Raw genomic sequence first — 26,223 nt, 5'->3', positions numbered from 1 at the left:
ATGGTGCTTATTTTACGTCTTTTAGTAGTCTCCTGACTGCCTAGCATGTCCACTAGTGCTGTGAAGACACACTCCCACTGAATCAGAAACACTCTGAATAAGATTTAATTGAACTGCTCTCCACAAAGCCTGCCCTAAACTGGTTGGAAGGATTAGAGAAGCACATATAGAGTGACTATCACAGGGCAGCACATACAGTAGGGGCTTTGCAGATGGTGGCTCCTGTTTATTATTTCTGTAGTGCCTTAGCACACAAAATGCAGAAAACATATGCACCAAACATCATTCGCACAATCCCACTAAATCCTTGTATGCTGCTCCTCCCTCAGCTCAAAATTCCCAGGAGCCACATGCTGCCTTGCAACAGAGGACCCAAAGAGAAACTGCTACCAGTTTTCCTCATCTTATATATCACTAAACCATTAAACAAACAAACAACTTACATAGAGCTTACAACATGCCAAGCACTGTTCTGAGCTTCCCGTAGTCAAATAATCCTCACAGCAATCCTAAAGAAATAGGTACCATTTTTAATCCTCATCTCATCTGAGGAAACTGAGGCACAGAAAGGTCAAGGTACCTTGAGTGGGGTCACACAGCTCATGAGTGGCAGAGTCAGGATTAGAAATCAAGCACCCAAATCATGACAACAAAGGACAGATGGCCCAGAAGGTCACCCAGTCTTCAAACTGTGTTTGTGAAATCCTTTTCCCCAGCTCACCTGGTGATCTGTTTAACTGCCATCTGAGCCATTTGTTTCGCTCTCATTCAGCGTTGAGGCAAAACCGGGATCAGGGTCCAGGCAAAGCCCCACAGGAGGATACGTCCCCCACTACATTTAGGGCCTTCCTTTGAGCACAGATGGTCATCCTCTCTTCCTCGGTCCTACCTTACACATCCTCCTAGGGTGTTTGGCCGTAACCCTCACTGTTTTCTGGAGTTCAGGCTTCTGGACACCACACAGGCCAGTCTGAAGGGGAACGCTAAGCACGGTGGACAGCAGAGTCCCCCTGGTGTGCCGTCCATTCATTCGGCTGCAGTATGGCCCTGTCTCTGTCTCCCAGGAAACACTGAACAGTAGCGCATCGCCTGCCCTGCGTATCCCTCCCGACATTTGGGAACTATTGTACTACCTCTCTAATTTCTCTTTTCTAGGCTGAATGACCCATTTCTTCAGCCTCTTCTCAAAGGCAGTATTTCTCAGCCCTTCAGTCATTTTCATTGCTCTCTTCTGGCCTCTCTCCAAGATTCTGTATCTTGTTTAAATAGTGAAGGCCAACACTGAATATGATTTAAGAACAGTCATGCCTGGAAAAGTAACAGAGGCCCAATGAATATGGGCTCTAGAAAGTAAATATTTTCTCAAAAACAAAAGTATTATAATATTAATCATGGTAGTAAGAATTAGGTTGATCAAATAAAATCATTTTTGTTGCCTGTCACATCATTTCCTCTGATTATTTTCTAAAAGACTTAACTGTCCCCTAAGTCTTCTCTGAAGTGACTTTGCTCCTCCTCAGAAACCCTAAGCTTTTTTAGTCTCAGCTCTTCTTCCCCACAATATAGAAATCTTATCATCTTAAGAAATGGCCGTTCTCCTTCTCTCAACACCAGTTTTTCCAGAAATAGCACTTTCTGTCCTGGTTTCTTCAATGTCTTCTGCTTTGGGTAAGATGTCCCCCTTCCTGGCTACACTGCTTGTCTCCCCTTTGGGTGGATTTCAGCATGTGAGTGCTCACCCTAGGGGAGGGGGAGGACAGAAAGAATATCCAGGGCAGGCACCACCTGTGCAGGGCCCTGCCCAGGCCCCCAAATGCAGGACAAAGATCACCCTTCACTGCTGACTCCCTTAGAATTTTTTTTTTGGTCATGCAGGCTGGAGTGCTATGGCATGATCTTAGCTCACTGTAGCCTCGACCTCCCTGGCTCAAGCACTCCTCCCACCTCAGGCCCCCAAGCAGCTGGTACTACAAGCATGTGACACAATGTCTGGCTAATTTTTTGTAGACACAGCGTCTCACTATGTTGCACAGGCTGGTCTCAAACTTCTGAGCTTAAGCAATCTGCCGACCTCAGCCTCCCAAAGGGCTGGGATTACAGGTGTGAGCCATTATGCTCAGCTGAGAATCTCCCCCCTGCCCCCCCCCGTCCCGAGATAGAGTCTCACTCTGTCACCTAGGGTGGAGTGCAGTGGCTGGCATGATCAGGGCTCACCGCAGCCTCAACCTCCAGTTGAGGGTTCAAGTGGTTCTCCCACCTCAGCCCCCTGAGTAACTGGGACTACAGGTATGTGCCACCACACCCAGCATTTTTTTTTTTTTTAATTTTTAGTAGAGACAGGGACTCGCTATGTTGCCCAGGCAGGTCTTGAATTCCTGGCCTCAAGTGATCCTCCCACCTCAGCCTCCCAAAGTATTGAGATTACAGGCATGAGCCCCTGTGCCTGACCCTTAGAGAATCTTGAGGCTAAGAATCAGGGGTGACCCTGATCAAGTTCCACATAACAAATCCCTCCACTGGCCTTGGGAGCAGGTGGGACCAGCGACTGGACCTTCAATAGAGGAAGAATGACATCAAGGGCATTTTGGTGAAGAGCTACCAAAGAGAGGTGACCAAAACTGAGATGCCCTTGCACAGAGCTTGGCACTTACCTGGATACTCAATAAACAAGTTGGCTTTGGTGCCATTTAAAAAGCTTAACCATTAAAACATATATAGAGTATAATAAAGGGGAATAAAGGTGAGTGCTCAAAAAAGCAAAATGAAATCCCCCTCCCACATGCCCAAAGCCAACAGAGTTTTTCTGGGCAGACTAAGGATGTGTCTGCTCCCTGACTTGTTAGCTCCATTCTTCCAGGGAAGGAAAGATTAGAAGGTTTGAGGGCAGCCACGCACACTACCTGCCCACTTGCCCTGGTCTTTCTCGCCTCCACCCTCTTGCTCCTTAGCAAGCTCCTCTGGATCAGCAGCTGTTTCACTGGGTCCTTCAACATCTTCAATGGCTTCTTCTGAAACAGAAGAAAAACATGTCAAGGGTTAAAAATAAAAAGAAGATGAAGGACTTTTGGCCCCTATTGCAAAGAACTGCCAACCACAAAACAGACACCAATGACTCGTCCCCCTTCTCTTTCCAGAGGCCCCTGAGAGGCTGACTGTGCTAAGGATATACCAAGGTCTGGGTAAGCAGTGGGGACTTTCCTTCTGGGTAAACAGCTGGTATGAGGCTGTGACTTGCCCCAGACATGTGGCCATTAGGTATTTCCAGATAGATTTTGAATGCTTCACTTGACTAGTTCTAACTAAAAAACCAATCCTGGCTGAAGCAGTAGGTCCACCTGAATCCCTGAAGTTGCATGCAAGTGTTGTGCACTTGAAAATGCAAAACGTGGCCACCTGTTCACTTCATGCCTAGCTCCATTCCCAGAGCCTCCCAATGCCGGTCTAGGCATTGGGTTAGACCACCCCCAGTCACTGACACCTCACAGGGCTCACAGTGCCTATGCGTGTGCCAGAGGGTGTGGGAATTGTTGGAAGTCATTCAGGTTGTGAAGAGTCATAGAATATCAGTGATAGGAGTTCATCAAAACCAAATGGCATCTTGTGAGCATGCCAGGAGGCAGTGGTGGGAAGTGAGATTTGTAGAGTAAAGGATAAAAATTTGTAACAGAGTCACACACTTTCTTTTTGAAGCAATTCCATCCTTCACTCACTACGGGTTTAAAATTAACGCAGGAAATGTCTCTCCAGTTCAGTATACAGTGCTACAGTGAAGGCAGAATGATGGCTGCCAACGCTAGGTTGCTTATGAAGTGAAATGTCATTCGGCCAAGTGGGGAAGAAGAGAATAAGATACTCTAGATACTGAGGGAAAGAAGGGGAGACACTTCTGTCTTGCTTTCCTGGCCCTCTGAGTCACATTATCCAGGGCATGCATTCAGTAAGACTGGGCTAAGGGAATGAATAAAGTGGACAAACTAAGGTGAAATAATTTTAATAAAGATGAAATTATTAGGAGGCTATGAAGAGGACATTTTCTCAAGTGCACAGGCATGAGGGCAAGGATGCCCACATCTGTCAGTAGACCAGACCCCAGCAAGGAAGTACTGGGTCTGGCTTAAGAACACTGGATCAGGCCTCTGTTCAGCACCGCCAGAGGTCTCTCCAACCCCAATTCTACTTTTCAGTATTTTAAAGGATCATGCCTTCTGACCCTCTAGAAAACAGCCTCTACCCCGATGCTACTTTTCAGTTTTTCAAAGTGTCATGCCTTCTGACTGTCTAGAAAACAGCCTCTAAATGTATCTCACGAAGAAAGTAATAGGAGTACAAAGTAAATTGCTCTTAAACAGTTTCTAAAACACTGAGGAAGAAGGTGTCTATTTAGAATCAGATTGTCTTGACTTAAGAGATGACAGAGGTCCAAGGTCTGGAAAACTGAACTAGTGTCACATTCTTTCTTCCTTACCACCAAGAGGGAGCTTATGAGGCAGTCACTGGGAACCCAGGTGAAATACGGTACTGCTTATTTTCATCTCCAACTCATATTCCACATATAATTTCTATGTCTCTTTGTCTCACTGCACAATAAAGTCAACATCAGGTTTCCCTACCCTACCCTTAGTTCAAACAGAGAAAAATTAGGCAACCACAGCTTGAAGTCAATCAGTTACAGAGCCCCACATTTTGACACCATACATCATTTAGCAGAGAAAACATGTATAGGTGTCAGTAGAGTAATAACAAATTACATAGCATGACACAGGAACTATCTTCATTATGTTCAGGTGGGATGTTCCGAGCACATTTTTAGGCTTTCAATAAAATTGTTCAACACTATAATAAGATTCATCTTTGAATGGTGATACCAGCATTCGGTCTATGAATATTATTACATTAGGTCTACCCAGATGAGCTAGGTCTCTTAAAGGATCCTTATTTGTCCTAATACATGCTGTGACACAAAATATCTGTAGTGTTGATACATTTATGCCCAGTGTTCCATTATTGGAACACTAAGCTTGTGGGAGTTACTTATATCCTACTGCTGAAGGTCATCGCCAGGGTCTGATTTTTCACGCAAAAAAAATTTTCAATCTCTGGCATAAATGGGTTAACCAAATTTGGTTAGGCAAAGAGATGGCTCAGTGGCCTCTCATCTCTAGTGCATACATATGACCACCTTAGATGGGGAGAGTGACACGTACAAACTACATAACACCCTGAGATGGTGATAAGCAGTGTCTGAAGGTGCTGCTCAGCAGACATTGGAAGGGATGTACCCACTGGGGGACCATCTCCAAGCCAGCACATTATACAGCCTGCAGCTATCACAGCAGAGCATTAAAAACTCACGGTCACCCGACACTGACCCCAATTCTTTGAGCCTTACCAAACAAATCTGTTGAGAAGCTAGAGACTGTAATGTATAAGCAGATCATTGATGCATCAAGCATGGAAACTGCATGTTGCTTTGTGAATATTCCTGGACCTCTCATTCTGTGAGCCCACTTGGGCCTTTGCTCTCTTCCCTCCCTGCCCTACTGCAAGCAGAAAATGAAGGCAGCTGAGTTCCGATGAGAGGATCAACGAAAGAGGTTATTTCAAGAACTTATTTTGCTTATCTCTCTCTTTTTTTTTAAAGATTTACAAATCAAGTCCCCTTCTTGAGTTCCTAGGTTTAATATTATCATTTGTGATTCATTCACTAAAAGACTGCTCTATGCGTGGTGGAAGAAGAAATGATTAGGAAAATCCAGGATAAGCCAGATCCCTTTCAAGGGGATCAGTGTCCTCAGCCCCCCACCCCCACCTAAAAACCAGGTCCCATTCAGCCCAGCCGGCTCATCTCTGCAGTTCCAGCTGTGACCTACAGGTGTCGCCCTCCGCATGGCGAGGCCCGGAAGGGCTGCTGGCTGCAAGAGGCAGACGAGTCTGGGCCGCCTAACCTGAGCATGTGGAAATAATATATGTCTTCAAGTGAATTGTCTGGTCCTGTAGATATAAAATAGGACGTTCATAAGCAGTTACACCATCTGTCTTTATACCATCATCATCAACAGCAAGAGGAAAAATAGCTCTTTAAAATGGATGAAAGCCCAGGCTGACAGTAACCGGAAAACTGTGAGCTCTGAATACCAATAAAGGTAGAGAAATGATTAAAAAACAGAGATGCAAACTGAAAATTCCTCTGGACAGCTCAGGCCCACGATGCTTTGCAGGCGGGGTGTGTTTTATTGGTTCCAAAAGCATAAAGCAAGCTGCTTACCAAGAGCCAGGCCTGGGGAAGGGCTTGGTCTCCCCGCCCTGGAAACACGTGGGAACCAGGGGCGAAATGGCATCCCACTTTGAAACAGAAGTCTGCATCCACATGCTAAGCTCCTAGGACTGTTATCTAGGAGCGCTTGTTCTCTTTAGGAATGTAGATTTGATACACACATGCTGGAGAATGGAGGGGAGGTTTTTTGTTTCTTGCTATTTTTCCCCACGGATCACGGATTGCATTCCCCCCTCTTCTGCGAAGTCAGTGGCAACTGGCTGGGTCATTATTACAGAGGCTGCAGATTTTTTTCCCCTATAGTATCAGCTACTGACAGATGGTGGGAACAAGTGAAGACTTGATGGACTAATGATCAGTTTTATCTGGAAAATCCTGTCTTTCCTATAGAAAAAGAGACCAAGACACATAACGGCCACTGTGCCATTTTTAAGGCTGAAACAGACAAATCAAAACCATCTTCTCCTTCAAGCATTTAACGGTATTTCCGATCCCAACCAGAGCACACCAGGTATGCTTTCCCAAGGGCACGGCCAGGACCTGGGAGAGGAGGTCATCCCCACTCCCCTAGTCCCACCCTGGTTCTGGGCAGGAGGTAGCAGGCCCAATGCCTCCCAGACAGCTCTGTGTTTTAGAAGACACCAGAGAAGGTGCCTTTAAAACCCCTGTGGAAGCCCACAGTAGCCTCAAACTGGAGCACCCACTCCTGTATGTGTTTTCATATTAAAGAGTTAGGGAAATAAAAGCAAATATTGGAAAACTGCAGTGTCTTCCTAGGGCCCCTTCTGCCTTTCATTTCCATCTTCAACGGTGACTGAAGGCCTCTAAAAATCTCTTTTCTGGCTGGGCATGGTGGCTCATGCCTGTAAATCCCAGCACTTTGGGAGGCCGAGGTAGGCGGATTGCTTGAACTCAGGAGTTTGAGACCAACCTGGACAAGAGAGTGAGACCCCCATCTCTACAAAAAATGTAAAAATTAGCTGGGTGTGATGGCACACCCTTGTAGTCATAGCTAACTCAGGAAGCTGAGGTGGGAGGATTACTTGAGCCTGGGCAGTTGAGACTGCTGTGAGCCATGACTGCATCACTGTACTCTAGCCTAGGCAACAGGCAACAGAGTGAGAGACTCTGTCTGAAAAACAAAACAAAACTCTTTCCATCACCACCTCCTTTTTACAACTGCTTCTCCCAGATAGCAGTTACTTACTAGTGCTTGGCCAAATCCATTCCATCCTGCTCATCAGTCAGGCCACCTGGTTAAGTGCAGCGCCCTCAAGTGCAAGAATTCCAGCAGATAAATACCTTCTAAAGGGGAAAGCTTCCTAGGATAGCTTCAGTTTTCAAGGGGATGATTCCCCAGTCCCAGAAAATTTCCCTTCAATCAAAGTGGTTTTGCTGACCACAAATGCAAATTGATCTCTTAATATACCTTATACTTAGCATCTTGGTAAAGGTGACTGCACAATTCCCCCATCGATGGTGAAATCTGCTTCCAAAGGAGGCAAGCGTGCCAACTGGCAGCCCTATGAGAATTTGCACCAATCTTATGAACAACCTGGAAACTGGTTCGTGAAAGCAGCACCAGGCAGAAGCCAAAAATAGAGGTGGCATCACCACAAAGTCAGCATTCAACCCCACAACCTCACTGGACACACTCCCTGAGCGCATCACCCAAGAAAATGTTCCAATTGTTAAAAAAAAAAAAAAAAGGTACTATTTTCCCAAATAATGGGGCCGAGTGACATGTCCATGGGGGGTATTCTATGAATCACTTACAAGCTTGAAGGAAGGGGAGTCAATCAATGATTAAGACTAGTCCCTCTGTTCCTAACTCTTAACAGGATAATGCAGATTAATTCAAACCTTCCCCAAACCTGACAAAGCCCCCATAGTGCCTTGGTGTGATAGAAATTTGGAAATTCTCCTAAGAATCAGGGTATCTGTACCCGAGGCTCTCACATGATCATGTTCCTTAAATAATACACCAATCTGTGATCCCCGAACAATCCTTGAAATTGTTCTTTCCTTTTTCTTTGGAGAGAGCGATGTTTGAGGGTGGGGGTGAAATAAAGTGCGTTTGCCTGTCGGCAGGCTCAAGAGCTGAGAAACATTAGCTGTCATGAACCACAATCAAATCAGGTTTGAAATATTTAGCAGTGGCTTGGAAAATGCGGCGGTGCAGCTCTGACAGGCGAGATGTGCACAGACACCCACTTTCCATTATAATGGAAATATCAGGCCTGTTCTGAATATGTATAACCCAGAAAAATGTATTGATTTTTCATTCGGCATTAAAAAAAATGAAATAGCCTGCAGCTGTCAAAAGCCTTTTGTTAAAAGCTCATCTTTCCTGGAATGAGGTTTACCAGAAACAAGTTTTAATTGTATATAGGACCTCTTCTTTGAAAAACAAAATAACCAATCTGCTTACTTTGAAGATAGAGTTAAAGCTTTTCCTTTCTCCATTTTCAACCTAATTAACCCAAGGACAACCACTGAAGCAGGCGGAAAAGGCGAGGTACACCCTGACCATCAGGAGTGACATGGAGGGTGGCAGCTACAAGTGGCGTTTGCTGGTGTCTCTATAGTGGGTGGAAGAAAGGACTCTGGGATGTGTCTTGCTCTCTTGTTCCCCTAACTCCTGTGTAGGTGCAGCATCCTGAGACTCATTGTATACCCTGGCCAATCACTTTTCTTTAAGCCTTGGCTGACACAACTGGAAAACGAGGGCAGAACACTCTAGCGTGTCCAATCCTCTTGGCATTTTGTTATCAATGGGAAACCTCTACTGGCTGCAAATATTCTACAGAATATGCATGCTTTATTTTGCAAATACAGGTCAAATCAAATCCCACAATATAAAAGATGACTACTAAGGCCTAGACCACTTATTTCAAATATAATCCAGTGCGTTATAATTCTGCTGCAATAGAAACTTATAACAGAATACAATCTGTAATGCTGATAGACGGGCAATTGTGTTGCTCCCAGCTTGTTACTTCTACTCCCGTTTTCTCTCTCCAAGCCAGAAAGGAAGAGGCTAGTGGTGGTAATCTTTGTGGCTACACCGATGGAGGTGGGCCACTCCCTATGCCATTCTCCCTCTGTGACTTTTGGGCAAGTGGAATCTCATCGAATAGTAACCAGAAGTCCTGCCAGTGACTCTCCATGTGCCCCAGCTTATATCCTACCATACCGTGACAGCCAGATCCAGAATGTAGTAGCCTACTCTGCAACATCCCTGACACATCTTCTCAAGTATTTACTCCATGGTTTTACTCCATGGTGTTCTTCCAGCCCTGACACCCTGGCTAGATGCCCCAGAGGTAACTTCCAAGTGATTAGGTTTTCTGGGTGACAATGCCCTGCCTTGGAAATTTTCCCTTAAATCAAGGTGGTTTTGCTTACAACAAGTACAAATTGTTCTCTTCACACACCTTACACTCAGCATCTTAGTAAAGGTGACTGCATGTTCTCATGGATGTCCACGGAAAAGGGAATTTACCAATCTCCGTGGAAGTCCTCTGTGGATAATCATCTAAATCAAAGAAAAAAAAAATTACCAACCAACTTTGCCCATTCCATCTTCCACCTCTTAGCAGAGTATATACATTCACTGAGGAAAATGCCACATCACAAGAGGAAGGGCCTGGGATCCAAACCAACACTGATGAGTGGGACATCTTGAGCTAACCCTATGGTAGTCCAGGCAGGAAACCTCAAAGGGGTGAGACTGAGTGCCGATGTGTGTGAGGGGTGGGGGCAGGGGAGAGCAGGCAGGGGCTCTACAGCTGGAGCATCTATTTACTCATCAGAAGTGTAATATTTTTCCACCTTCTCAGGATATCATTTCTTTTCCAATGGGCAAACTCCAGTGCATGAATAAAGCTCGAGACATTCATGCCCATTTGCTCTCTGTGTGGATGATAAGCAAATGGGCTTGCCGCACTCCTGTGGGCCTGGGCCTCTAGAAGCTGCCTCTTCATTAGGACCCAAGTGCACTGAGTCAGTGGGACACAGTGTGGGAAAAACAGAGGCAGGTCTCCCTCCAGGGCGCCACTGCCTTCATCCTTTTCCATTTTCTCACCCACTTAAGCTCTCTGCCATGCGAAAGACCTTTCACTATCTGCTGGACTAAACAGTCGGGGGTCAGCCTAACGCCCCTACAGGTAATTTTCCCACCCTGGTGGCTTACCAAAAATAAGTAGCCAAACTGCTAACGAACTGCTAGCTTGTTTTAAACAAAACGGCCTTCTCAAAGATGACAATGACACAAACAGATTTCAACCCTCTAAAAGTGAAGAGGATGGAATAAACAAAGACACTGGGGTCACGGAAAACATTAGACACACACCCTGGCTCCAATGGTGATTTCTGCCTTTTTTTTTTTGAGACAGGGTCTTTCTTGGTCACCCAGGCTGGAGTGCAGTGGTGCAATCATCGCTCACTGTAGCCTCAGACTCCTGGGCTCAAGCGATCCTCCTGAGTAGCTTGGACTACAGGCACATGCCACCACGCCAGGATACTTTTTGTATTTTTAGTAGGGATGGGGTCTTACTACGTTGCCCAGGCTGGTCTTGAACTCCTGGCCTCAAGTGATCCTCCTGCCTTGACCTCCTGAGTAGCTAGAACTACAGGTGCACTTCACCACGCCCAGCTTAAAAAAAAAAAAAAATCCTAGAGATAGGGGTCTCACTGTGTTGCCCAGGCTGGTCTCAAACTCCTGGGCTTAAGTGATCCTCTTGCCTTGGCCTCTCAAAGTGTTGGGATTACAGACGTGATGCACTATGCCTGGCCCTACACGCACTTTTTCACATGGATCTTTTAAATAATCATTTTACCACAAGAATTCTTTTTACCACTAGATGCTCGTTTACCAAATACACCTGGGGCCACAGTGCCTGTAGTTTCTGGACAGAGCTTGAAAGGTGGTGGAGAGCTGCCAGCTTCCAGTGGGGTTGCAGCAGGGAGGCCCTGCAGGAACACCCCACACTGAAGGAATTCAGCCTCCTTACCGCCCCCACCCTGACCCCCATTCCTGTCCCCCACAACCACCATCCCTGTTTTTTGGCATCAGGCTGTAAGAATCAACACTCTGAAAACAACTCTGGGTATTATTAAAAATGACTAATTGGAGAATAGAGACCATTTATGCTTTTGTATATTTGAAGATCTTACCACTGTTTACAGAAACAAGAAAAATGGGGATTGTGTGGCAAGAGGCAGACTGGGAAGGGAGGGCCAGGCTGCAGCCTGCCTGCGTGTTCCGCCCCTGCTGGGCAGAGTGTGGTCCAGCTCAACAAGAACGCAAGCCTGGGGGAGCCTCTCCATTTGCCTTTTTACTTAACTTCACCTCCAACTTGAGCATTGACAGGAGAGAGCCTGTTACGAGTCCAAAGCGGCCAGGGCCTATTAAGGCCTCCCAGAGAAAATTTCCCCTCTTTGAGCTGTCTCTCCTGTGGGAACAGCACAGAATGCCAGAGCATGAAGTGAAAAATGCTGCCGTTGTGTGGTGAGGGACGGGTCCTGCCATTTTTCCTCTCCCAGGCAAGACCACTTGGCCATTTGAACAGTTTGTCAAAACCACACTAGAATTACGGGGGTGGGTGGGGGTCAAGAGAGGAGAAAAAGGGAGGAAACGCCTAGAGCCAGTATTGCAACACGTTCCATTTATCTGTGTTCTTAGCAAAAGCACCTGGGTTGCCCCCTGCAGAAATCCAGAAAGGATAAAAGTAAATGTGCGGCGACAAAGCACAACGGAACGAAATATGTTGCAGACTCGCCTGGTGGCTATTCACAGGAAGATTTTTTTTTTTTTTTTTAATAACTGAAAGGTGTGAGTTCCAGTTTGTAAAATACAAACCCAACCCCGAAACGCTCTCGGAATACACACTAAGTAAGAAACCTAGCTAGGTCCCAGCACTCTGAAGTAAACGGAATTCAGCAGGGATTAGTTCCCTCGGATTTCTACAGAGCCATGATTGTTGCTGTTACTTTCACACATGAAATGTAAAAAAGGCAAATTCCCCGAGCATGTCTGTAGCAGAGTGTGATGTGATTGTGTTGTCATTTATGGGAAATAATTGCAGGCCCATCTCTCCCTTCTCCCTCCCCCATTTTCCAGTCCAAATAACCATGAAAAATTACACTTCAATGTCAGGGCGACGACAAAGGAGGCGCGCTCTCTGGGAGCTCAGCGGATTTGCAGGGGTTTTTCCTTTCTTTGGACAAAAACTACCTTCAATTGTACTTCATTTAAAACGTGATCTAACAAATGCATTTTGACAAGTTCCTTTCTCTTTTTCTCCTTTCTTTCAAACAGTATTTTACACAGTTTAACCTCACACCAAACTGGAATGTTCTAGAAAGAAGGGGCATGCAAAATAGAAGGTCCTTGATACCAAGAAGGGTGTCCCCCATCTCATTAAAAACAAAGTAGTCAAGAAAAATGATTCCAATGCAGTATGCTACTGGGAAAGAGAGGAGGATGTGAGAGAGGAAATAGTAATGTCTTAAAGACAGAAAATTTGATAAAGGTCAAAGAAAAGCTGGAGTTTACAGAAAGAGGAAAGTCTCAATGGAGTATCTGCTCATCAGAATTAACCATTTTGTGGATTCAGAGGCATCATCTAAGGTGTCTAGATTTATGGTCAGAATCGGGGGTTCATGACAATGTGGGGGGGATGAAGAAGGGGAGTTTCCCTGATGGAGTACCAGTTCCCTCCTGTCCCCTTCCTCTGTAGGAAGCGACATTTTTCAACAGAGCAGATCTGCCTGAAAGGTTTTTAACATTCCAGGTGTGAGGCTGAGCAGTCCCTACAAGCATCTGTCTTTCAATAACAACCTGCCGGAAATAAACACTGCCAGGTTTCCATGCTGGGAGGGAAGAAAACAAGACAGATAAACACACATGAGTGATAGAGAGTAAATTTTAAAAATTTAACAGTTTCCATTAAAGAAGACTGGTATCTCCTTCTGAATCAAAACTGACTTGGCTTGTCAGGGAGAGATCTTATTCTTAATGCAAAAAAAAAAAAAAAAATCTGTGTTTCCTTATTTATTTATTTTTAATTGGAAAATGTTGGAAATATATAGATGAAAAAAAGTCAAGGAGGGCCTGTAAGTGTACTTAAGGATCTATATACAAATGAAGGTGTATGGGAAATGAACAGGATGTACCAGAATTGATACTAAATGATGGTGATTAGAACCTAATGGGTATAAGTGAAACCTTGTGGGATGGCTCTCCTAACGGGAACATCACCGGTGATGGATGCAATCTATACAAGAACGACAGCCAGGGAAGGGGAGCTGGGGGGGCAGCCATGCATTTGCAATGCTGGGGAGACACAGTTTGACAATACCAATGGGAATGACGGAATATTTGGGGCAAAGAGAAGCAAAAAAGCAAACAGAAAAAGAAAGACGTAAACATTTTGTATCTGACCATCGAAACAAATGGCACACAACAGAGAAAAATAAAACCATGACTCCAGAGGTCTGAGTCACATGAGGATACAAATGAGGGACTTGAACTCCCTGTTCGCCACCTTACTCTGAAGCCCACAGTGTCTGAAGAATCTCTAACCTATTCAGAAAACAGCTTCACCCTTGCGAAGCACAGAACTCAGGCAGAAATATGAGTTTACTCCCATCAGTGGACAGCAGAATCAGGAACTGACTGTCAATGAGCTTCGTTTTGCATGATCATAAGCCACTAATATGCACAGCTGGTAAAACAAGCTAATTCATAAAAACAAAACACAAACAAAAGGCTTACACTTTCCAAACCAAATCTGGGGAACAGAAATCAGGCCAACTTCAGGCAGTGTTGCACCCAGAAAAACACGAGCTAAATCTGCTCTCCCTTGGCCAGTGCCAAGCATCCACAAAGGTCACTATGTGGATGCACATTCAAGAATGTGCACAGGTTGCACATTGAAGAATGCAATGCTAGAAACATGTGTGAACGAACACCGGGAGTGGCCAAGGAAAGACCCTTACAAACTGCAAGCATCCTGGGGAGCCTTCGGGTGCCTACCACAAATTCCCTGGTGCCAGCGGAGAAGAACCTAACTCTGCCAGAAGCCAGATCCAAGACATTTCAAGGTGCATCTACACGTGGAAAGTCAAAAACTGGGCCACTCTCCAAAAACCATCCAGTCCCCAAGCATGCATCAGTTTGAAACAAATAGGCAACAGAAGCAACATGTTTCAGTTGACATTTCCTGGGAAACTGCAAAGAAAGTGAAGCAGGAAGCTGAGGTACAGAAAAAGTCCAGAGGTTTGCGTTCAAGAGCTTTCCTCCATTAATGGGGTTTTTGGAAAAGCAGATGGAACTGCTAACTTGTTGTCATTTTTAATAGGCACCTTGTACAGCTATTCTGTGTCCAAAGGGAGAAAGAATATTAGATCCTCCTCCTCCTTTTTAGAAACTCAGAAAGTAATGCCAGTAGTTGGATCCAAAGCCTCTTTTTTTTTAAAGTTTGAATCCTATACAATGAAATGGTCTTTTGCTAGGGTTTAACAAAATGCCACCCCCACATCCCTTTCACAATGATTTTAGCTACAGCAGCGCTCCTCAAATCTCCCACAGCTACTAAACTGCCCTGTAGATTCAGCCTCAGGACTCGCTGTTTATCTATTTAGCTTTTCCTCCCGTGAGGTGTTTCTCAAACCTAAGAACAGGCTAGCAACCCTTGAAAAGCAATACATTCCATTCCACAATTGCATACAGCAATACCTCTCAAAGCCCCAAAACACACAGCGATAGTCATCAAGACAAACACTTGAATAAAAGTAATTTAACTTCTAGACTCACACTCCATCCTGTTTAGTGGGGGGAATATTCGAAAACCACAAATACATGAAACCAAAGAGAAAGAAAACGTTGCCATGAGATGACAAAATTATCAGGGATCAGGCAGAAGGTGCAGGTTAGTGACAGAGTTGGTACTTGAGACAGAAATAAGGGATCTACAGAAATTCGTAGCACACAATTACATTTTAAAGAAATAATCTGGGATGCCGAGATCCTTCCGTGTGCACACTGCAGTTGGAGGAAGTACTAGAAACCCGCTGACAGAAAAATCCTTACTTCAGACTTCCCCAAACTTTCGTAAGTGAGCAACTTGGTTTTTTTTTTTTTTTTGGCTTTTTGTTGTTGTTGTTGTTGTTTCTTTTTTTGAGACAAGGTCTTGCTCTGTTGCCTAGGCTGGAGTGCAGTAGCACCATCTTAGCTCACTGCAGCCTCAGCGTCCTGGGCTCAGGCAATCCTCCCGCCTCAGCCTCCCAAAGTATTGGGATTAGAAGTGTGAGTCACCACGCCCAGCCAGCAACATCTCACAAGTGAAATATAGAAACTGGACAGTGAGAGAATAAGGAAAGGAAACTCGAAACCAGTGAAAGGTTTTGCTTCATTTTGTAAGGCCAAGATTTTAGCAAGGAAGGGTAAAAGAAGCCAGAGGTGTGAAGGTGAACTAACCAAAGGGCAATGCAACACTGAAGATGAGACCACCCCATGATTAGAAAGAATAAAGTTAAGTGATTCTTCACTTGCCAAGCAACATCTTCAAATACGAGGAGGAAGAGGAGAAGGAAGGTGATTTAGATGGAAACCAAGGAAAACTTTCAAAAAACAAACCCAGGTAAGGCTGTATCTTAAAATTAAATATATATTATGGTTAAAAAAAAAAAAAAAGATCAATTTCTGTTAAGAAGAGTTGGCCTATGAGTTGACACAACTACTAAAGAACTTTGATGAAAGGTTAAAAAGAAAAGGAGATATTCCAGGAGAATGGAAATTAAGACAGAAAACAGCCTTGAAGACAGGTAACCTAAAGAATGGAGATACAGAAGCAAGAAAAGATAGAAGGGACGTTGGATTAAAAATCTAGCTGTGTAAAATTTAGCTGGATACAATTAGGATGGCAAAAGCAGAAATTTCTTAGGTGTTTTAGAAAATATAAAAAGGATAACTAGGCAGAATAGTTCAAACACAAAGAGAGCATAAACATGAGGACAGCAGATTTGGGAAGGAGGAATGAAGGCTGTTCGCAAAAGCCTGGTCACTGGAAGGTTCTACCTGTGTTTTGAGGTATCTGGGGGAGGTGATCACAAGTAACGTAATTTTACAGACTAGGAGACCAGGGATTAGAGCAGGATAGAGTTCCAAAGCCAAACAGTGAGGAAGCCTGAAGGAGGGTGTCTAAAGGAAGATGAAGGCCATCAGCTGCGGAGGGAAGACGTGCTCTGGGAGACGCTTACACAGTCAAACAAGACAGAAGCCAAGGGCAGTGTGAGTGGTGCAGCCTCACACCCCGCTCCCTGGGTGCTGGCTCTGCAGGAATCTTCCCTCAATCAAGGTGGTGATGTTGAGGCAGGTGGATTCTAATAATGGTACCATAGTTGTTCCAAGCAATGCCTAATTTTTCTATACATTTTAAGACAAATGGCACAGCAAGGATAAAAAATGAACTCACCAAAACCAAAGCAAACCCCACGATACACAAAACAAAACCAGCCATCCTGTTTCCAGGCACCTGGTACCCTGTTAACTTCCTGCCAAGTGGCAACATGAAGCCCCCAATAAAAGCATCACATTTAAAGACAGGACAAGACCCAGCTTTCTCTCCCCCTCTCCTACATCTGCACACACTCACCCACTCACGCACCTACTCCTCCCCTCCATGCTCTTTTCTGGAAAGGGGGGAATCCCAGAAGTACTGCTCCCAAATGGCTTGGGGCAGAGCTCATCACTGATATTCTGGATCAGGGTGAGGTCGAAGGCACTGGTGACGGGGTTGCTGTCACAGCCCCGAATCCCAGCCACAGAGAACTAGCAAAAGCCAAGTAATTGCTTTTTCCCCTTCCACTAATAAGCTTTTCAGCAGAGGAAGAATTCAGCTTCCTGTAGTCAACAGACCCTTTTTTCCCTGCCTCTCCTCGCTCCAAATAATCTAAAGTGACTGCAATTTCAGTCCTGACTCTCCAGCATTCAGCTCCACTGGCTGAGGTCAGAGGGTGTCAAGTGAGGGCTCTCCATTTCTTTTCTACTCTGCCTTCACACCGCCCATGCTTCTTTGTAACTGAGGCAACCTGCCTCCCTCGCCCAACCATTACATGCACCCCCAGCACACAGCACACAGACTTCACATTCCAGGAAATGTTTTTTAAGGCCCAAAACACACTGGGAGTTGGGGGTGATGGGGGGGGGTGTGTCTCTTTGCTGTAAACAACTGATTAATAATAATGACTGACCTCAGATGCTCTGGTGACCCGAGCAGCTGATATCCCAGTTTTTAGAAAATGCATTGCAGCAGGACATTGGCTTTGTGGTGGTTAAACCATGTGGCTGGCTGGTTGTGTGGTTTTTGGTTTAGTTTGATGCAAATGACTCTGGTTCCTAAATTCTTAAGATCTTGCTATGCATTTGTGGCATTGGTATCTTCAGGCCTGGTTCTGTGTCCAATCAGAGGCAAGTAGACTGCCCTGAAAACCCTGCCCCGCCCCCTCCCCTGCCTCATTTCCCAGATGAATGAAACACTATTTCAATTAAGACTGGCAGTAACATTGCTCCCCTTCCGTCTTCATAGATATCTAAGCCGAGAACACAGACAGAACTGAAGGTGAACAAACAAAGGGTAACGGAATGAATGAGAGAATGAACGGGTGCATGAGGGGAACGAGGGAGGCCCCGGCAGGTTCCCACTCCTCCGCGTGGTTGAAAAGAGGGCAAGGTGAGGACACCAGAGGCCTGCTTCTGGAAAAGCAGCTCCAAGCAGGGGAAACAGAGGCAGGACTGGGGAGATGCAGCACACTCCTTCCTCCCCCTGCGCCCAGTGCTTGTGAAGGTTTGGAAGGGAAGGAAAGAAGGGGAGATGCACCTGAGAAAATACTGGAATCCCCTCCCCCTGCCACCACACACACGCCTAGAGGACGCACGCTCCTGGCTGCAGCCCGGCCTGTGATGGGAATTTATTTCCCTCAATTATGTGCTCTTGTCCCCAGTCTCAGTTCATCAGCACAGTGCAGCCAAGTCAATGAAAGGCTCCATAATGAAGTAATCACATGCACAGGGACATCCCAGCACCTGCCCGCTGGGCTGGCAGGGCTGCAGCCACGCCCAGCCCTGAACCAAGCCTGCGTGGGTTCTTCACCCCCAACCCACATCACTCCCCCATGCCATGTGCTCCTATGCTCTGTGTCACGGCACCCCCATCCTGCTCCAGGAGCCTGTGCTCCAGCTGCCATCTTCTTTGACCCAATCCCAAATGCTCTGATTGCAAAGGATTTGTGACCGAACCAATCAGTACAAAACACTGATGACTTTTCTCTTCTCCTGCCTGTGTAGACCCCTTCACCACAAAGAGCCTGATCATGAAAACCAATACCACGCGCCCAGAAAGCCTCCATTGGCTTAAGTCATTAGCAAGTATCTAACAATAGCAACACAATCATCACTCAACTGAAGTAGATAGTATTAGGACTCTCATTTCCCAGATGAGGCTCAGAGAGGTTAAATTACTGGTGAATGTCACATAGCTAGGAGGTGACAGCTGATGCCAAGGACCACACGTTTAATGGCTACCTCTAGAGGCACCATGGTGGCCTTCACAGGAGAACACACACTTCTGCTTGTGCTGTCTGTCCATCCACCCACCCCCCATCACACAACCATGGGGCACCTACTCCAGGCACCGACGCCACAGCTGTGAACACAACAGGAAAGCCCCTGCTCTCATGGGGCAGGGGCAGGAGGTGGGGGGGGGGTAACACACAGTGAGAAGCTCAGTAAGTGAGCATATTCTAAGTTAGGGGCTGCTAAGGGACAACGATAAAGTAGAAAAAGGATTCCAGGGAGTTCCTTAACGTGGGAATCTCAGGGAGGGTGGCATTTGCACACAGACCTGAAAGAAGTAAGAATGGGAGCCACAGGAGGCTCACACGGCAGAGGCATGGTACGTGCAAAGGCCCAGGGCACAGCAGGAGGGCTGGCCTGCTGGAGAAGTGCTGAGCACTAAGCAGGAAGAGAAGGGACAAGGCAGGGGATAAGCTCAGAGAGGTCTTGGGCAGCATCCTGCAGGCCTTGCCACCCACTGCAGAGCCATGGGCACGGTGAACACAAACGGTACCTTTGTGAAAGTCAGAACAAGGTGCTCCTCCAGCACCCCTTCCTCTGGGCACAGATGGTCCTGGGACCTGCCACTCGCTCTGCTGGGTAAGGCAGCGTCTGGGATGGACTGCAGTCCTTATGTGTCCCCCTTAGCAGAGAGCTGTTTGTGTGGGGGGCAACTTGCACAGCTTTAGCCGGTGGTCCTGGTAGGGATGTCCAGTGGAAAGACTCCTGTCTTTCCCTAAACATGCATGGTCACTATGTAAGTGCAGATAGAGATGTGGCTGCAGATAGATAAAATCTCTTTGAACCTTTCCGTTTACTGGGGGCTGGGGGCTGGCAGGGGTGGGGACAGAGCTGGCCTCACAGTGAAGAAACACAAAGAGGGAAAGGAGACCAAAGGCTGTCCTTTGCCACGGGCCGTGCTGCAGCACTTGGACAGTCTGGACACCCATAAACCAAAGGACCCATCTGACCATTGTGCTCCGAAGCCTCTTCTTGAGAAGAGGACAGGGCAGCACCAAGACTGGGGTGAAGCACTCAAGGCTCAGAATGGCTGTGGTGCAAACGCAGAAATTAGTTACTGACTGTTCTGCATGTCCCTTCTATGGAAATGCATTGTCCCTGCACATAAATGTATTTCAGTGGACTTCGTAAATTTAAAAGCCATAGAAAACTACGTGACCTCAGCAGGGCTATTTTAAGTTAGCGCTTCCTCGTACAAGATGAATTTGGTGTTGAGGATGAAGGGGGGTTTATTTTTCTCAAACTGGCTGTTGTGGAAGAAAGTCTGCTCAACTCAGCACTATCTAAGAGGTGTCTCCCCCTAGTGACACGCAGACCTCTCTGCTGCTGGCGCCACCACCCTGCACTGTCTCTGGGCTGAAGCAACGCAGCTAGGTACAGGCAGGCAGTATTAGTTCTGCAGGCTGCATCTGGCCCTGATCCTAGGACCACCATCTCTTGGTACCCTGGGAGCTCCAAGAAACTCAGTGGTCAGGCCCCCGAGCGTTCCAGGTTTTGCTGCTGAACGTTAAGAAGTGAGCCCGGAGCACCCCCAGGGCAGCTGATCCACACACAGCTTCCACAGCCAAGGGAAAAGAGGGGATGGATGGAGGCCAGGATAAAGAAGGGGAGGGGTGGCAGGTAAAGGGAATCCCCCCAGAGGAGCTCCAGGCTTGCTGGGGACCCAACAGGGAAAGCCCAAAAGGCAAGGCCTAAAGCCAGAGCAAAAACAAGCAGGCACAAAGCAGGGGAGAGTAAACGATGGGTGAAGAGGTAAAAGCTCAAGGATGAGAGCTGAATGGAACAGGAAGCAAACCAGGGCCAAACCCATCACAGCTTAAAGCAAACGTTAATGTAGGTTCCACATTGATCAGAAGCCCGAGGGGGAGGAGGCTGGGTGGAGCCAGGCTCCTCCCCTCCTCCATCTCATTCCATTCACAGCATCAGGAGAACTGTGTTTTGGGGAAGGGGCCAGGACAATGATTGGAGCCTGAACTTGGCTGCTGCCTTTTCCAGTAGGCTTCCCAGAATAAACTGCCCCAAGACTTCATCCATCACCAAAAAAGGCAACTGCAAAAACACAGGTCGCCAGCCCCTTGCCTCACACCAGCACGGTGGCCCTCCCTCCGCTCCTGGGGATGGGGGTGCTGAGGGGGAATGGAGGGCAGGCACTGAGGCCTGGCACTAATTGCTCTTGGGGATGCTGTGTGGCATGGGGGCTGTTCCCTGCACTAAGCAGTTAGGAACTTCCCAAATCATTAACCTTTCTCTGAGCGCACTGTACTGGGAGGTGCTCCCTCTGCAGCCTATTCAGGAGCCCTATTGATCTGCCGCACACTCGGTGCCTTCAAAGTTGTTTATGATCAATATGCAAATTGCCCATGGCATTGATCTAGTATTAATTTTCAATTAGGGAATCCACAAGGGGTCTCTGAGGGTCAATACCTAACAATGCAAAGGAAACTCCACTGTGGAGTATCGGGCCTGATGCTGATAAAAGCTTCCTAAGCCTCCTCCTCAACAGTTTCAGGCCCTCTGGACTGTCACCTTCGCTGTGGCTCATTTGGTTCCCTCCTAACTCAGACCCCTTCAGCGGCCTCCCAGGCTGGGTCTGCGGCCATCACTCTGTGCCCCCCCCCCCGCCCCCATCTCCTGTGCCACTGGAACACTTCCTGGCCTGCCAGTGCCTGCCCCTCTTGCGTGCCCTCCTGATCAGATGCCCCCAGACATGCCTCCTCATCTCCCCATGCCACGCCCAGACCCAGGACCACTCTCTCCCCCAGCTCCCCAACCACACATACCTTCTTCCTCCCTCTTTCCCTTTCCCTCGTTTCTGCTTAGTCACGGAACGTCACCTTGGCACGCTGCCACGGCTGGAGCTGGCGAGCTGCACGGTCCCCAGAAATCTCAGGCAGGCAGGCAGAGCCGCCGGGCTGCCAGGTTATGCTTGGCAAACAACCCACTGATGTCATTTCAAAAAACCAGGGGGGAAGGAAAAAGGCACAGCTTCAAATCATCTGTTTCTCCTTCTTTCTTTCGTCTAGCAAAATTTTTCTTCCTAATGAAGCCCGGGGGTGGGGGATGTTAATTACTTTACCACTCACTCTTGGTTCCCAGAAGAGGCCAACGCCCGCCCTCCAGGAGCACAGGGCAGTGCGTGTGAGCCACTGATGGAGAGTGTCCCTGGGGACAGTGTGCCCAGCTGGGACTGGAATGACCCGGGAACTCAGTCATTCCATTTACGCCCCTAACAGCCCCTGAGAGACTTGCGTGGGAAAGCTCTGCAGCCAGAGGAGCTGGAAGAGAAAAACGTGGCTTGGTCTCCTCCCAGCAGGTACGGGACAAAAGCAGGGCTCAGCCATACTCCAGCCTGGGGCCCAGCAGTCTCAGCCTGCCTTCTCTCTTTGCCAGGGGCTTGAAATGTGCTTATATTTGGAATAAATCTGCCTGAAGATGAGGCCCACGATCCTGCCAAGATGGTACCCACGATCCTGCCTAAGTCCCAACCCATGCCCTGCCCACTTTCGACACTGCCACTCATGGTACTAACCAGCTCATTACCTAGCCAGGCTAACAGGTTTATGGATAACATTAATTACCACGTTCCTCATTAATGGATGAAATCTTTATTGGTGCCATTGATCAGTGGACTTGTTAGCTGGCCTCCTAACCAATGGCGGATGTAACAAGCGCTCTTATTGGCATATCAATTAATGCAATCAATTCCTGGCCAGCGGCTGCCATTCGCTTCCCTGGTTGTTCGAGGGTAGGAGACAGAGCCCTGTCAAGCATGCCTTTACTTAGAGCTCCAGCTCTCAGCTGACCTCCAGGTGGGCTCTCTGCCACTTGGAGTTCACCTATCAAAAAAAAAATCACACCTACCCTTCCACCTGAAAATCACCTTTCCCTGTTCCAGCGATGATAGAAGGGCTAAGCTGTGTCAGGGGACATAAGCTGAAGGAAAAGGTGGGAGCAGTCTGGGGGTCTGTCAGAGCAAACAAGAGGATTAGAGAAATCAGATGTTTTTAGGTTAGGCACTGACAGAAATGGTTCAGGCCCCAGACTGGACTCTGGACAACACTCCAGACGGGACCAGCCTGAAAACACAAGCCACAGCCATCATCAGCCTTCTGCCCGCCCTGGAGAAGCCTTCCTGACCCCGGCCTCCCCAAGCCACAGTCACACCTGCTGTCACACCCACAAAGTCACACCCACAAAGTCACACCCACCAGCGTCTACCTCACTTAGCACTTCAGACCGCAGGTCCCACATGGAAACATCACCCGCCCATCTTCACTCCCACGCTTCAGTGTGGAAAAGGACTTATCACAGGAGGAACGACCATCCCACTGCCACTACCAAGTGTGCAGTAAATCTGTGCACAGAAGTGCCATTTTTATGTGTGCTGAAATACAGACAATCATTTCAACAGGACTTATATCACTGTAGAGTCGAAGTTGGGCAAAAAATTTCTCTGGGCAGCGAGAAGTTTTTAGGGACATTGTTTTAGAGGAGGCTCAAGGAACTGGGGACGTAGGGTGGATCCACAGAACCATGGACCATGGTAGAGCGGGACTACTGATGACCAGTGATCACCAGGGCATTAACACCAGAGCAAAGAGGCCCAGCTCGGCCAGGCCCACAGGTTTGGGAAGCAACATGGAGGACACCTCCCCCTAAGACGTGCTTTGGGCTCAGAAGATTGACTGGAGTTTGCCCCAGATGGGAGCAGCTTGAAATATTATTCCACATTTGTTTCTAAAAGCCTAAGATTACAAAAAAAATAAAAATAAAAATAAAAAAGGAAGAAAAATCACTACTCAGTGATGCTAGAGCTATTAATAAACTTTGCAAGCAGGAACATTTGACTCAAGGAGAGGGGGTGCAAGCAATGAAAACTGGTGGGAAGCAGATGGGGTTGGGGGGGAGAAAGTAGCTTTGGGCCAAGTGGTGACAGGGCCCAGGAGCCTGACTGAGGCTGCAATGCAGGGACATAATTCTCAGCGTCTGAAAGCATGGCTCGGGGTTTCTAGGATAAACAGCAGAAATATTTCCTTTCACTTATAAATAGAAAGTGCCATTTTTTTCCACATGGAACGTCATCACTTCCACGTTCACAGTACGGAGGAGAGGAGAGTCTTAAGCAGACAGGGCAGGGACCAGAGAGAGATGCCCCAGCCAGGTGTCACACTCTCAGGGTGAGGACCAACAGATACCAGGAAGAAGAGGGACAAAAGGCCTCCAAGGGGAGGCCAAGAACTCTGCAACCCACGAAGCGACTTTACATGAAACAGGGTTGCACATTATGTGCAAAGGTCACCCAATGTGGGTGACAGGGAGATACCCCGACGAGGGGCTCTTCATCAGCCACTCAACACCACAGCGATTCTTCCAGAGAGAGTACTCCTGGGTTCTTCCAATGGCAAAAATCCCAGTGTACTTCTGAATAGAGTTCCTATAGTATTAATACAATGGTGTCTAAATTCCTCTCTGGGGAACCACAAGGGTTCTGCACATTTTGATTCCAATTTCACTTTTGTTGTTGTTGTTGTTGTTGTTAAGATGGAGTCTCACTCTGTCGCCCTGGCTGGAATGCAGTGGTGCAGGCTCGGCTCACTGCAACCTCCGCCTCCCGGGTTCAAGAGATTGTCCTGCCTCAGCCTCCCGAGTAGCTGGGATTACAGGACCCTGCCACCACGGCTAATTTTTGTATTTTTAGTAGAGACGGGGTTTCACCATGTTGGCCAGGCTGGTCTCAAATTCCTGACCCCAAGTGATCCACCCACCCCAGCCTCCCAAAGTGTTGGGATTACAGGTGTGAGCCACTGCACATGACCTCAATTTCATTTCGAATGCTGCTGTAATAATAAGGCATGCTCAAATGTGGTATATGCCAAAATTTCACACACTGGCGGCTAGGTGAACTAGTTATGCAGCCAAGTTAAACAGTTTTTGCGTAGACTTCAGCATAAAACTTCTGCCATTCTCACTTAATGGAAGACTCTTCTGGGATCACACGGCAGGCTATTAAAACCAGTCCTGTTTGGAACTATTTCTATTTGAAAGAGGATTATATAGAAATGGACTTAAATGAAATATAGAAACAAAACAGAAGCTTAGTTGATACTATTTAACTACCTTCCACAATTCTTAATTTTGATCTATTGATCAACTCTGTTTTGTTCTAATTTTTTAACTTAATAAGTAAATGTTTAAAATCTGAACTCCTAAAATATCGTTTTCAAGCCTTTTGAAACATTGTTTATATACTGGGTCCAAATTAGTTTTCATTTTTTTTTTCTAAAAGAGGGCTCCACTAATAAAATTTTACAAACCACCGCTTTATCTGATGTCTATTTCTAGATTAAAAGTGGAGTGCACTCTTCAGAGAGCCTCCTTTGAGAAACAGCACGGATAACTGAAACTTTCTAGGAAGAATTTAAGAACTTCACAGCTCTTAAGTCGACAAAACACTCTCACATACATTTGACTGGCTATTAATACTACCCAGGCACAAAAAAGATAATGTCCCAAAATGGAGACAGCTGTGCAATGATGGATGACTTAAAAGTATTGCTTATGTTGTCTATTTTTTTTTAAGTGAAAAATGAGGGAAGAGAAAGATCTCGATGACTCCTCATAGAAGCAAAACCAAGTTCCTTTTATAAAAAGTTTCCTGTAAAAAAAGAGGGAGAGGGGCTACTTCTGTTCTCTGCAATGCTGAACACTCACAGGGCAGTTGTCCTTGCTTTTGATCATCTAACCAGACAGAATGTTCCCCATGGTAGTTTTCTCCTCCAAAGACAAGTGCTTAGAAGCTCTCTCTTTGGAACGGAAGAGTCCTCTATTCATTTATTTGCTCACGAAGTCATCAGTTAAACCTATCAGTTCACGCCTCCTAGGTTCCAGTCATTGTGGATCCAACTGGACAAGTGAGTCACATTCCTGCCCTCATGGAACTTACCCTCCGGTAGATCCACTGTAGGTAACATAAGATGGCTGTGTTATGTCTAGAGCTTTCTCACTGACCCATCACATCAGCATGTACTTGGGCAAGAAAACCACCTCTTTGACTCTGTTTGCTCACCTGAGGGATGACAAGGTTGACCTTGGGTGGTCTAACGGGGCCATCATGCTAAGGTTCTAAGTTGGACACCTTCAATACTACGAATAGCAGGAATCATTAAAGAACTAAACCGCACCCACTCTAAAAAAACTGTCTGATCCAGGCTTTCCTGAATCTTCACCTGGGTGATTATGATCAAGGTTCTTCCACCACCAAACACAGTAAGAAATCAAATCTTATCAGAATTGAGCTATAAATCTGTGA

General features: G+C 46.7%; 1 protein-coding gene across 1 annotated transcript in view; it reads right to left on the bottom strand.

Annotated features, from left to right (window-relative positions):
- ZFHX3 (zinc finger homeobox 3) overlaps positions 1 to 26,223 on the bottom strand; it is a 261,907-nt gene that overhangs the window by 38,988 nt on the left and 196,696 nt on the right. Inside the window, exon 5 of the mRNA XM_011961589.1 lies at positions 2,928 to 3,008. Within this exon, the coding sequence (XP_011816979.1) occupies positions 2,928 to 3,008 (81 nt within the window). The remainder of the gene's footprint in view (positions 1 to 2,927; positions 3,009 to 26,223) is intronic.

The sequence above is a fragment of the Colobus angolensis genome, unplaced genomic scaffold, assembly GCF_000951035.1.
Source record: "Colobus angolensis palliatus isolate OR3802 unplaced genomic scaffold, Cang.pa_1.0 Scaffold116, whole genome shotgun sequence".
NCBI lineage: Eukaryota > Metazoa > Chordata > Mammalia > Primates > Cercopithecidae > Colobus > Colobus angolensis.
The sequence above is the reverse complement of the archived record's forward strand: the minus strand, read 5'-3'. Positions and strand labels throughout refer to the sequence as shown.